Consider the following 13,049-nt stretch of genomic DNA (forward strand, 5'->3'; position numbering starts at 1 on the left):
GAACATATGGCAGAAAACATTGTAGAAAATTGTCCTGCTTATCCATCTTTTTTTCTTTTTTTCCTCCAACTCCATCTGACCCTCTTTTCTTTCATCGAAACTCAGCTGAACTCCTCCCTCCTGATGTGCAGCATTTTTTTGGTGTGTGTGTATGTGTGCGTGTGATTATGGATTTCCATTTGTAGGCTTTCATCTGCAATGTGTAGAGAGGGCTTCAAACGCTGCTTCACCTTCAGGGAGAATCAAAGTCGAGCAAGTCACCTGCTCCTGTTGTAATCCAGTAATTCAGCTTCTTTGACCATGACCACATACACCTGTGTCCAGCCCACCTGTCCAGATAACCCCCAAACCACATTACTACCAAAGCCAGACTCTAATTACGCCCACACCAAATGTGTCGGCTTCAGATCCCTTTTATTAGAAGGTCGATCCAGAGAAAACACACATATTTATAAATATACTGCTATCACGCTGCCACGAGTGTGATATTGTGTTTATACAAAAGTTCAACGCCATAATCGTGTGTATAAAAAAGAAAATCAAACACGGAGAGTCTCAAAACCCTTTTGTAAGAGGAACTACTTTCTTCCGCCATTCATTCACATTTGCAGCTGACGTCGTTAGTTCAAGCTGTTACTAATTCACCAACGTCTATTTAAAGCTAGTATTTGAATGATTCTCTAGCGTAATGTCTAAAGTGATGACAAAACAGGTGATTTTGCTGACATTTTAAGATTATAAGGCTGAACGGAATGAAATGCCATTTCAGTCTGCCATCTCAGTCTACAGAGATATCTCTCAGGATTTCTCTGTTACAATCGGGAGATCACAATATTATTATGTTATAAATACAACACTACAACATATAAAAGAGAGAGATCGACTTAGAACGTCATTAACATGTTTAATAATGATTTGATCAGCTGTAGTTTGAAATTACTCTGTTTTCTCTTAGGGCTTATTATACGGTCTATGTCACCATCTTGTGGATGGACATTGTCAACCGTCTTTGCTCAATAACAGGCTAATGGAGGGTCCTCTGCTTGTTGCTGTATTTGGGCGGAGTAATACACAAATGTAAAGGCTTAAGAGGCTGGACAGTGCTGTTACTAGCAGAATATCACACGGCTATCAACCAATCAGATTCAAAAACCTGACAGAACTCTTGTATAAATATTTTTAAGTAGCTTGGTGTACATTATATCATGTACAACAGAGGTGGCCAACCCTGTTCCTGGAGAGCAACCTTCCTGCAGATTTCAGTTGCAACCCATTTTAAACACACTTGAACCAATTAATTAGGACCTGAACACCATGTGATAATTACAGGCAGGTGTGTTTGATATGGGTTGCAACTGAAATCTGCAGGAAGGTGGCTCTCCAGGAACCGGGTTGACCACCCCTGCTGTACAACAATATCATAATGGATTTAAATTGATGCACTGGATATGAATAAAATTATTAAAAATAATATAATTTCAATAATTAAATTATCAGTCTTTACTTACTAATAAAGATGCAAATCTGTCCCTGCAATCATCGGTTTACCTGCTGAGGATTTTATGCCAAATGATGTAAAACAAAAGTGATTGTTATTAATAAAAAATAGCTGGGAACTGGTTAGTGTTAATTAATTAGATGTGTTGCTGTTTATTATATCTAAAGCAATAAACAATGACCCTTGGTAACATAATTGTTGTTTTACATTAAAAAATATAGGTATTTTATCACAATTTAATAATTACAAGCTTTTTATTTTTGCAAAATACAGAGTCTTTTTTTTTCTTTTTCACAGTCTTAAAGGGTTTTGAAACACCAAAACACATTTTTCCAGATGTCCCAAGCTGCTAAAAATACTATTAGAACATATATATTTCACAAAAAAAAGTTGAAAATTGTTTGTTTTTGCATTATTTCGAGCAAATTCATTCTTCCAGTTTGAAAATTAATTTTGAAGGATTACAGTGGTCTGATAAAACGTGGCAAAAACATGTTTGTAAGGAAAAATTTTCATCCAAAAGATTTTCGCTTCTAGAAATGGTAAAATCCAGATTTGCCGCTTGTCTTCTTTAAAAAAGTATGCGGTTCCAGTTGGTGTTGATTGTCTTGTCTCTACAGATTTGGTAAGTGTGCAATCAGTGGTCTTTGTTTATGTTTATTCAGATGGCAAAGTTAGTTCGTATCGTCGTATCGTACTCTTTCAGTTTTAAAGACATACTTTAAGTTTACAGTATGCTAATATCACTGCAATATCACTTCAATATCTACTGTGCAGAGACTGTCCAAAGGGCTAGTACACGATACATTTTTTGAAGAGCGGGGGGTTGTTGTTGTTGTCGCGCGCGTACTGTAGAGCGGTGTTGTCATGCGTGTTCTGATCAGCGGCGTTGTCGCGCACGTATTGAACAGTGGGTGGGGGTGGGGGGGTGGGCATACTCAAGAGCGGTGTTGTCGCGCGCCTATTTAATGGCGGGAGGGGGTGTCGCGGGGGCACTTTTGATAATTTTGGAAGGGCACTTTCTATCCAAGACTAAAAAGGGCATGTGCACTGCACAGGTTTAATCCCCTATGTGCGCACGTGCCTGGAAAGGTCTGCTTTAAATGTTGATCTTCAAGTGTAAACATGTAAACACCTTCAACTATTGCCGTCAACCCTACTACGTGGAAACGTAGTCCCACGGACGTTTCTGGAGACCGCGGAATACGTCCCGGCGGGTACGTACGGCTGCAGTTTTTGTTTTCGCGAATCCGCGAGCACGGTTCGCGCCCACGCTGTTCTCGCATGAACCCGCCGGAGGCCGCTGTCCGACTGACCGGATGATTGACTGCGCGACTGGCCAATCGGTCGACTCGCCCTCCTCCTTCCCCGAACTCGACCAATTTTACCGATGGACCCGCCCGCCCGCTCGCTTCCCTGAACCCGAGCGACAGTTCACAAAAGCCGTCCAAAAAAATAAAAGCCCTGATTTTTTTTTTATTCCACCGCGTTTTTGGATTTCGCCGCGTTCTCACCCTGTCACTAAACTCGTTCACATAATTTTTGGGATTCTGTTTTCGTCTTACCTGATTGCTGGAGCTGGCCTTCCCCGGACTCAAAACCGGTCGCCGTGGTCGACCCCTCTCCGCATATCGAGCCTGCCAACGTACACGCTGAGCTGAGTGGACAAACGGGTTGCAGCGGGGAAGCCCTCCGCAAGGAGGTGAGGCAAGCGCGAAAGGGAACAGCGTCACACCGCCCCGCAGCGTTCGCTTGAAAATAATAAACGCGGCCGTACGTACGCCCCGGGACGTATTCCGCTGTCTCCAGAAACGTCCGTGGGACTACGTTTTCAGAATGAGCTTGGGTTGATTACCGTGGTAAAGGATTTTTGCCACATTTTGTGACAGGATAGACTATACACACACAACTTTCTGACGCTACCTACCGACTGCATCTAAGTTACAGAGAAATGCAGAGGGTTTTTTTTTCTTTCTCTCATACGACGTGCGGTATCAAAGATTGCATTAAAACTACACTCTTCCAGCAGTTCCCCACGTCCAATTTCTCGTTTGTCTAGGGGGGCATGCATGAAATGTTCTTGAATGAAAGTGAAAGTGCCAAACTGCAGTTAAAGTTGACAAATCAATAATTTGCCAAATAATTTGATTACTGATGTCCATGTAAACACAGTCACTGTCTTTCTCCCCTGTGTCTGTGTGTTGTTTTGCCTCAGTGAAAATCAGAGTGTGCCCAAACTGAAACTCCCATTTTTATGCAAAACATTCCAGAGCTGGACAGGCTGGACCCACCCACTTTCCTGACTTTTTAAAAACTAGAGGTGTGAAAACACACTGCTGAGACAGGGAGGTTTCGTGGCCCTTTAATATTTTATATTATGTATTTATATTTCATCTTTTAATAACATAATCTGTTAAAATGTTACCTAGAAAAGCATTTGTGAGATTTACTGATTTCTTTAGAAATTCTAAATTCATACACAGACACTGCACGAACAACAGAAAATGACATACAAATTAATATTCACCAATACTAGCATACCTTTTGAGTGGTTCCACACTATAGTGGGGATTGGATTTCCCTTTGCCGAACAATTCAAGGTAACTGATTTCCCATATATGCCGTCCTGGTCTTTTGGCTGAACCTCAAAATGTGGTGGAACTATGCAAAAAAAACAAAGAATATAACAAGCATGTAAAATGTTTACAAATGCACCATTAAATATGAACATTTTCTAAGAGTTAGCCCTTAGCTGATGATTGATTATAAAGCTTGTTTGGCATGCAGAGCCCTGAATTCGTGAGATCTTTGAGCCCAGGGCTCCCCCTGTTGCAGGGCGAGAGGGAAGTCCGAGTTCAGGTAGGTCTCGAGTACTCCTCTGCTGATAATGTTGGAAGTAGAATAAAATGCTATGAAGTGTCTGTCAATTTAGATTTGTCAATTTACTTATGTTACATGTTTTAGGTCTGTGGGAGGAAACCGGAGAGCCCGGTGAAAGCCCACGCAAACACAAGGAGAACATGTGAACTCCACACAGAAACGCCGACCTGGCCAGGTAGAGTCAGAGCCGGTGGCATTCTTGCTGTGCGACCGTGGTGCTAACCACTAGGCCTCCGTGCTGCCCTGATTAGGAAATGGGAGGAGTAGGGGTGGAAGGGGGGATTCTTCAAGACGAAGATGGTTGAGGTAAGATACTCTGGTTATTTATAGTGGTTAAGGCGTCGTCTGATTGGTGAATCAGCGTTAGCTAATGTGGACCAGGTGCTATCAATCATAAGCGCGTGCTCCTCTCGAAATTAGTTTATAAACAAACTTCACTTAAACAGAACTTAGTGGCAAATACAAAAGAACACATTTATTATACTAAAAAAACTAATCAAATGACTTAAAATTGGAATGAATATTATTAATTAAATGTATACGTTGTAAGACTGATCTCAAACCTTTAACGATGAGCTGTATGCTATGTTCGACGGCTGCAGCTTCATTCCGGGCGATGCAGGTGTAACTGCCATTATGAATTTCCGACAAGTTTGAAATGCGCAGTGAGCTGGTGAAGTCTATGTTGTCGATGGTGACACCCAGGCTGGCGTTGATTGGTCGTCCATCTTTGTGCCAGGTTATAGACATGGGCAGGTCGCCGGATATGACCACACATGGGATGAAGACACGCTGACCAATGGAAGCACTCTGAGAGTCGGAGTGTTGGATAAGAGGGGGCACTGAGGGAAAAATCAGAAAGAGACACTCTTAAAATGCATCAGCAGATGAGTGTTACGATGACTCTATTAACTCGCATGTAAAGTGTCCCTATATAGGGACTTTCCACACAACCCTTCAATTAAAGTCAGCATCAAGTGGAAGTTGCTGAGACTTTTAGTTTGAATATGTTGATGTACTTCCAACTGAAACAGAATATCGAGTAGGGGGACAGGGCTTTCTTTTGCGCATCATTCCCTCATAGCAAACTAACGATAAGAGAGGGTATTAATATACAGTTGCTATTGAATCACTCAGGACCGCCACTCTAAACATAGAAGCAAATGGTATTTTAATTTAAAGATAACTACAACAAACATTTCTTTTTTTTTTGTGGATGAACTTGCCCAGATTAGTTATTCGTTTTAAGAATAACAATGTGACCTAGCAAAACAAACTTTCTACATTTTGAATTTACAAAGACTTTGGGCCCTATCATACACCCGGCGCAGTGTGGCGCAAGGCGCGGCACAACAGTCTTTTGGTAGTTTAAGCTTGGGGCAAGAGTCGTTTTGAGGCGTTGCGCTACGCTGTTTAAATAGCAAATGCATTAGCGCTCATTTGTGCGCCCATAGGCGTTCTGGTCTAAAAAGGGAGGCGTTCTGAGGCGCACTGCTGCCGCGTTGCTATTTTGAGAAACTATAATAGATTTTTCATTTGACCAAAACTAACCCGGTCTAAACTCCGCCGCAGAGTTGCGCCTCGCTTACACACTGCTTAATACGCACAAGAGAGCAATAGGCAAATATCTTTACATATGAAAAAATTTAAATATTAAGGACATATATAGGATATAATAAGAATAGATATAGAATATAAATATAAAGGATTAAAATATTACAAAACATATTATTTTCTAGCCTACATAAATATGAAAAATCACTGCTTTTATGTCTTCTTCATCTCGGGAGGCTTTTTCAGTTCATTCATAACAATTTGCTTTTGTATAATGTTATTATTATTAGCAGCATTATTTAATATATCCATATTTATATTTGTTTTATTAAAAACAAGCTTAGATTTGCCCACCTGCCAAGTTTTAGACCATAAGGGGCACAGCATGTGTTTTAGGATATAACTCAGGTTTTTGAGCTCATTTTGTTATTATTGTTCATTTATTCGTTTGCTGGAAATTAGAACTGAATTTAGAAATAGTTTTGAAACGAATATTTGCGCTTCACAAACAAAATTAATTATTTATAGACTAATTGATGTCTGTGCGTTTAGGTTTCCCTATCCAAGAGCGAATGTGAAAGTAGATCCATTATCTCTCATTCTCACACAGTAGATGCTCTGTTTAACAGTTTTCTGTTAAAAAACTGTTAACTGTTAACTGTTTGCTTGTGAAATGCTCATTTTTTCCACTTACACTTACTTTGCGTCCTGTAAATAGCAAATGTGCTCTTGGCGCGACGCAGCCGGCTCTTAGAGGGAATGGGAGATGAGACTCTAATTGGTTTATTCTCAAAACACACCTATAACTCATTAAGAAAATTAACTCAACCCTTTTAGATCATGTGCCATGACGCAAAGCAGGTTTTCCCATCCTGAAATTAGCAAAGACGCGTTCTGGCACGCCCTGAAAGCGTTTGCGCCCTGCGTTTTGCGTTTTGCGTTTTGCGCTTTGCGCATGGACCGTCAAAATAGAGCCTTTTAAGCCTTTCATCACATGCAAATTACAGAACACTCATAAACCAGAGGTCACCTTAACCGAATATTTTCCATCATTGACGGGTTTTTTTTAGCAGTGACTGAAAGATCTGAAGGTGATCCGTCATTTTGACGGATTGTGCTGAGGGTGATCTATTGTAATTTGTAGCTAACTGTAATTCCCACTCCTGTCCAGCTGATGCCGATTGCCCTTGTTTTGTCTCCTCTTGTCACCGCTGCATACATTTGCAAAAATCTCACAGTTTTTTCCTGGTGAAACAGGTGCTTGCAAGACCGGGAAATCCCACATTCAGAAAATCCAGCAAACTTCTGATCACTTCCTTAGGAGAAATGTTTCCTAACTATAAAACACTGGCTGAAGAGGCGGTACCCAGATAGCAGGTAGTAATCGGCCAGAGCTCGGCTGCCCTTCGGCGCCTCTGGCTCCGACTCGGCATCGGCGAGTGTTATCCGGGCAGAGTGTGGCGTTCGTGGTGCGGCTGTAAAGCACTATCCTGACACCTGTTAACCATATCTGGCCCGAGTCTGTCAGTAGAGTCTGAGAAGCTTCTGGCAATTTTTACAACCCTCTCCATCAAAATGACGGACAATGACAAAGTCTAATGCGACCTCTGAGTTGTACATATATATTATTCTGTGAGATTTGAAGAAATCTTTCAACTAGAGATATCTACGGGATAATCAATATATTGCAGTTTTTTAAAATATTTTACATACACAACACAGAGGCACAAAAAACACCCAAAATGACATGGAGTGCATTTAACATTCTTTAACACGTGGCAAGTCATTGATTATCTTGCTGATTCCATGATAATTTGCCAAGTAATAAACACATTAAAACTAATATTGCTCTTTGCAGTTCAATATTTGTGTCACACTTTACAATAAGTTTCATTAGTTAATGCATTTACTAACATGAACAAACAATGAACAATACATTATATTTCACACACATGCACGGTGACTGAAATTGAAATTAAAATACAAAACATACTGAGCCATTAAGTACAAACAAAACAAAACAACAGTTATAGCTACTTTAAAGGAGAACATTGACGTTTTGAGAAAAAAAAAAAAAAACTGAACTGAAACTAAATTATTAAAAATAAACCTGCGAGACTTAATTTATGTCCTGTGGCAAAAATATTTTTATTATACTTTTAGTGATCTGCTCAAGGTAGGTCAATTTATTTTTTTGCTTTTGATGAAGCAGCATTCAACTTAAGCTCTTTAGACCATGCTTCTGACCATTTCTCAGTGTTTCGCGGCAATGTCTTTAAATAAATAATTTATTTAGACCTATTTTCATTATTCATTTATTTTCATTATTCGTTTATTATTATGTACAATAATTGAGACATAAAATGAGATAGTAAACTATAATCAACAACGAAAATGTAAATAAAAACAGAAATAAAAACATAAATGAAAATGTCTTGTCTTAGTCCTATCAAAATAGATAACACTGAACATCTTTCTATATTTAGGCTAAAAGACTGCTTTATTTATTTAATTATTTATTTATTTAAGACTACTTATTTGTACTGAATGTTTGTGCTTTCATTTTAGTTGTCTTTTATCTTTTCAATTCTATTTTCCAAAATGAATCCTCTTTGCACTTAAAAGGTTTACAATAAAGCAAATTTTAAATGATTAATGATGGAATTATAATGCTTTGACTTATTTTTAAATCTCATGTACAAGCACAGTAGCATATTTAAAGCTGCTGTATACGGTATTTCTGTCCGTTCGCATCCCGTCCCTTTGCGCCCCCTGGCGGCTTATTCAAAAACTGCGGTCATACACTAAAAACAAAGCAGCAGTTATTTCAAACGGCGTCGGTATATGATACGGCAGTAATAACCACTTTGAACTCTCACCTACTGTACTACTGTATTTGTTCATTTTAGTTAACGTTAAAATACAGTAGATCATTGTTAGTTCATGTTAACTCATGGTGCATTAACTAATGTTAACAAGCATGGACTTGGATGTTAATAATGCATTAGTAAATGTTCAATTATGATTAATAAATGCTGTACATGTGTTGTTCATGATTAGTTCATGTTAGTAATTTTATTAACTAATGGACCTTATTGTAAAGTGTTACCAATATTTGTCTGAATTTTCATCAGTTCATACTAGATATCCAAGTATCCGCTTTTAAATCAGTCACAGGCAGACAGAGAGGGAGCGAGAAAGATCTTGTCTCTGTGAGTGAATGACACAGGTATATCTAATAGCTCATAGTAACATGTCAGCTGCATTTTGCAAATACTTTTTAGCATATTTGTGAGTCAGTTGATCAACATCGGCTCAAAAGCCCGACCCCTTCTATGTTTACAAATAAAAGCACAGCCGTTTAGAGGTCATTTCTGGTTAATGATCTCAGAATTTACTGGTGTTTTGGAATAGATGGAATAGAATTCCTGAACATTCTTGCTTGTGTGAAGAGCTTTTTTTATTTACCAGTAAAGTCGTTCTGGTAATTTCCCGGTAATTTTCCGGATATTTACTGGTATCCATGTGTGAAAGGGGCTATTGACAGCATAACATAGGGCCAGACGGAATCTGCGGACGAATTTTGGTAAACATCTGTGGATTTCTGCGGAATTATTTTGGAAGTATTATAACTAAAACCTTAATAAATAGTAATACCTTTTAACTTTTATCTAATGCTTAAATTGCAACTCTAATTAGATTCACATTATTTGGTAAACGGAGCAAGTCTCTCATATGATATATCTACTAAAAGACTGAAAATATTACTCTACAAACTGCATTGCACATAAATCAGATGAACATTTTCATTCATTGATTCATTTTCTTGTCGGCTTAGTCCCTTTATTAATCTGGGGTCGCCACAGCGGAATGAACCGCCAACTTATCCAGCAAGTTTTTACACAGCGGATGCCCTTCCAGCCGCAACCCATCTCTGGGAAACATCCACACACACACTCATACACTACGGACAATTTAGCCGCATGTCTTTGGACTGTGGGGGAAAACGGAGCATCCGGAGGAAACCCACACGAACGCAGGGAGAACATGCAAACTCCACACAGAAATGCCAACTGAGCCGAGGATCGAACCAGCGACCTTCTTGCTGTGAGGCGAACGTGCTACCCACTGTGCCACTGCGTCGCCTGAACATTTTCATATTAGTCAATAATATTACTGTAATTTAATAAAAAAATTAAATAAATATAGATTTACACACATTTACTCAAGTATATAAACAGAATTAATGATGGGCTAAAAATCTGCAGAAATCTGCGAAATTCTGCGCGCGCAGATTCCGTGTGGGCCTACATATAACATATCACATAACAGTAGATATTTTTTGCAAAATTTCAGTCCAACACTACATTATAGGTCCTTCCCACTAAAATCAAATACAGATTTAATGCAACGCGGTTCAATGAGGAAACGCCACATTTAAAAGAAATGACTCTTGTCTTGACAAAAGACTCATACAATATGGCCTGGTGGACAGAACATATGTGATCACACATGTACAATTAGCTGCGATTTGCAATAATAAGGCTCCAGTCGGCCTTCATAACAAGCCATTACAGCTCTGAATCTAGAGATTTCACCGAGGAGGAAGCATAATGTGAACTAATGAGGGAGAAACAGAGCAAAGAAAGACAAAATAAAGACGACCATAAAAGGGCTCTTTCGTCTCCCAGTAAATTCGGCATAATGCGTTCCCCGGGGACTTCGCAAGCATGGTGCTAGTCAGCCTGTCGCGTTTGAGAATCAATGAGTTAAAATAACATTGAAATAAAGCAGCACTTCAGTGCTTATTTAATTCACAACAAAATGGGGATAATGGACTCCGGGGAATCCCTTTGCACGCTTCAGAATTTTAAGCATGAATGGAGCAAATTAGCTAACTCAATCACACAGCATTCCCCCCCTGTCTTTATGACTCTGAACTCGCAAAAACAGATGCTAGATTGGTTATTACATAATAACAGGAATGAATACTTGCCGTTTTACTAGTGCCTTTTACAACTTTGGTATAATAGAAATGCCTGAATTATTCTAATTAGTGCTATACCTGTACTTTAAGGTTAAGTTTTTAGGTCAAGTTTAATTGGGTAATTAATAAGTGAGATCAATTTTGTCCAGTGTTTTGACATGTAAAGTTTTGTAAACATATTTGTATTATTACACGCACTGCTTATACAGAATCTCACATTAATTAAGACATATTTAAATTTCCATAATAGTAATAGATTAGCGTAGGAAACAGATAATTACTAACAAAGAGCTCCTGTTGACTTATATTAAAGTGTCTTAATTATAAATATTCATCTGTCAGACCCCAGGAGCGCATGCATATTCTTGTTTTTATTTTAATTAAACACATTGATGATTAATTATACACCTTCCCCTTAAAGTGTTAGTTCATCCAAAAATAAACAGTGTTATTAATTACTCAGTCATGTTGTTCCAAACCTGTAAGACCTCCGTTCATCTTCAAAATACAAATTTAAATATTTTAGATTAGATATGACAGCTCCCTCGTCACAAACATATTGTCGTAGCTTGATCATTTTTCGATTGAACCACTAAAGGCAACCCAGGCTCATTCTAAAAGCGTAGTCCTGTGGACATTTCTGGAGGCAGCGAAATATGTCCCGGGAGATACGTATTTTTGCAGTTTTTGTTTTCGTGAATCCGCGAGAGGCTGCTTTGTGCGCTTTTTCGCATCTCAAATGCCTCTCGAGTGCCGTTTGCGCCCGCGCTGTTCTCGCGTGAACCCTCCGGAGGCTGCTGTCAGCTGACTGAATGATTGATGGGACGACCGGCCAATCAACCGACCCACCCTATTCCTTCCCTAAACCCAACCGATTGACCTGCCCACCCGCTTACTTTGCAAAACCCAGCTGACGGTTTACAAAAGCCGTCCAGAAAAAGAAAACCCCTCGTCTGGTTTTTACCACGTTTAAAGATTTTACTACATTTTCACCCTGTTGTTCACTCGTTCATTTTATGTTTTGGATTCTGTTTTTGTCTTATCTGCCTTCTGGAACCACTCTTACCCAGATTCGAACCCGGCCGTCGTCGTGGTCAACTCCCTCCCTGCGTCTCAAGTCCGCCGACGTACACGACGAGCTAACTGGACAAACTGGTAGGCATGGCAAAGCCCTCCACAAGGAGGTAAGCAGTCAGCCGGTAAGCGCCAAAAGGAACGGCCTCATACCACCCAGTAGTGTTCGCTCCGGCTACGTTATTCATGGTCTCCAGAATCGTCCGCGGGACTATGTTTTAAGAATGAGCCTGTGTTAACTAAAGGCATATGTTTATTTTTTTCACTTGTACAAAATCCTTCCATGTAAACGATTCTTTTAGGTATTCTTCAGTGCCTGGTTATTTGAAAGTCCTAAAATATTTTAACTCAACCTTCCTGTTGTGTTTGGGTCAAATCTGACCGATTTACAACTTAAATCACTCATGAATGTTGTTTTGTTCATCTAATTGCCTCAAGGTCTATTGATGTCCTCCACATTGTGCATTTGAACATATAAAAAGTGATGATCATCTCTTTTATTGAATTTTGAGTGTTTTTATCAACCTTGTTACACCTGTGGTGTTCCCGCTTAAAAGTGACCGCCATAGGAAATGAATGGGTATCCAGGCTATATTTATTCATTAGACACAAAACATCCCCTCACTCACTCATCCACCCATCCACTCACCCACTCACTCACTCACCCACTCACTCACTCACTCACTCACTCACTCACTCACTCACTCACTCACTCACTCACTCACTCAAGACTGAACAATGTCTTTTGCAAGTAGACATCTCCTTTACGCGCTTATGTGCTGATCCTACAGCCTGATCACACAAGGAAACATAACTATTTTAAGTTTTCTCAGTTTATTTTATTTATTTATTTTTTTAATTTATATGGATCAGCTACTAAACCAATAAGTTATGTGTATAAGTATAAGTGTTGGACTCTCCAATGTGAATCCACTTCCTGATAAAACAGTGTATCATATCTTCACACAGATTAGACAGGTGTCTGTTTTGTGAATCTATCTATGTGTTTTTCTTTCTCTTTCTTTCTTTCTTTCTTTCTTTCTTTCTTTCTTTCTT

General features: G+C 39.3%; 1 protein-coding gene across 5 annotated transcripts in view; it reads right to left on the bottom strand.

The window, feature by feature from the left end:
• dscamb (Down syndrome cell adhesion molecule b) overlaps positions 1–13,049 on the bottom strand; it is a 317,810-nt gene that overhangs the window by 74,676 nt on the left and 230,085 nt on the right. For all 5 annotated transcript variants that reach the window (XR_015508884.1, XM_087283469.1, XM_087283470.1 and 2 more), the window contains 2 exons: positions 4,942–5,220; positions 4,040–4,159 (listed from right to left, as the gene is read on the bottom strand). Coding sequence is in view for 4 of the 5 variants with exons in the window: in XM_087283469.1 (XP_087139595.1) it covers positions 4,040–4,159; positions 4,942–5,220 (399 nt within the window). In the remaining variant the exon portion in view is untranslated. The remainder of the gene's footprint in view (positions 1–4,039; positions 4,160–4,941; positions 5,221–13,049) is intronic.

This window comes from Danio rerio, chromosome 15 (assembly GCF_052040795.2).
Source record: "Danio rerio strain M-AB ecotype USA chromosome 15, GRCz13ab, whole genome shotgun sequence".
Lineage (NCBI taxonomy): Eukaryota > Metazoa > Chordata > Actinopteri > Cypriniformes > Danionidae > Danio > Danio rerio.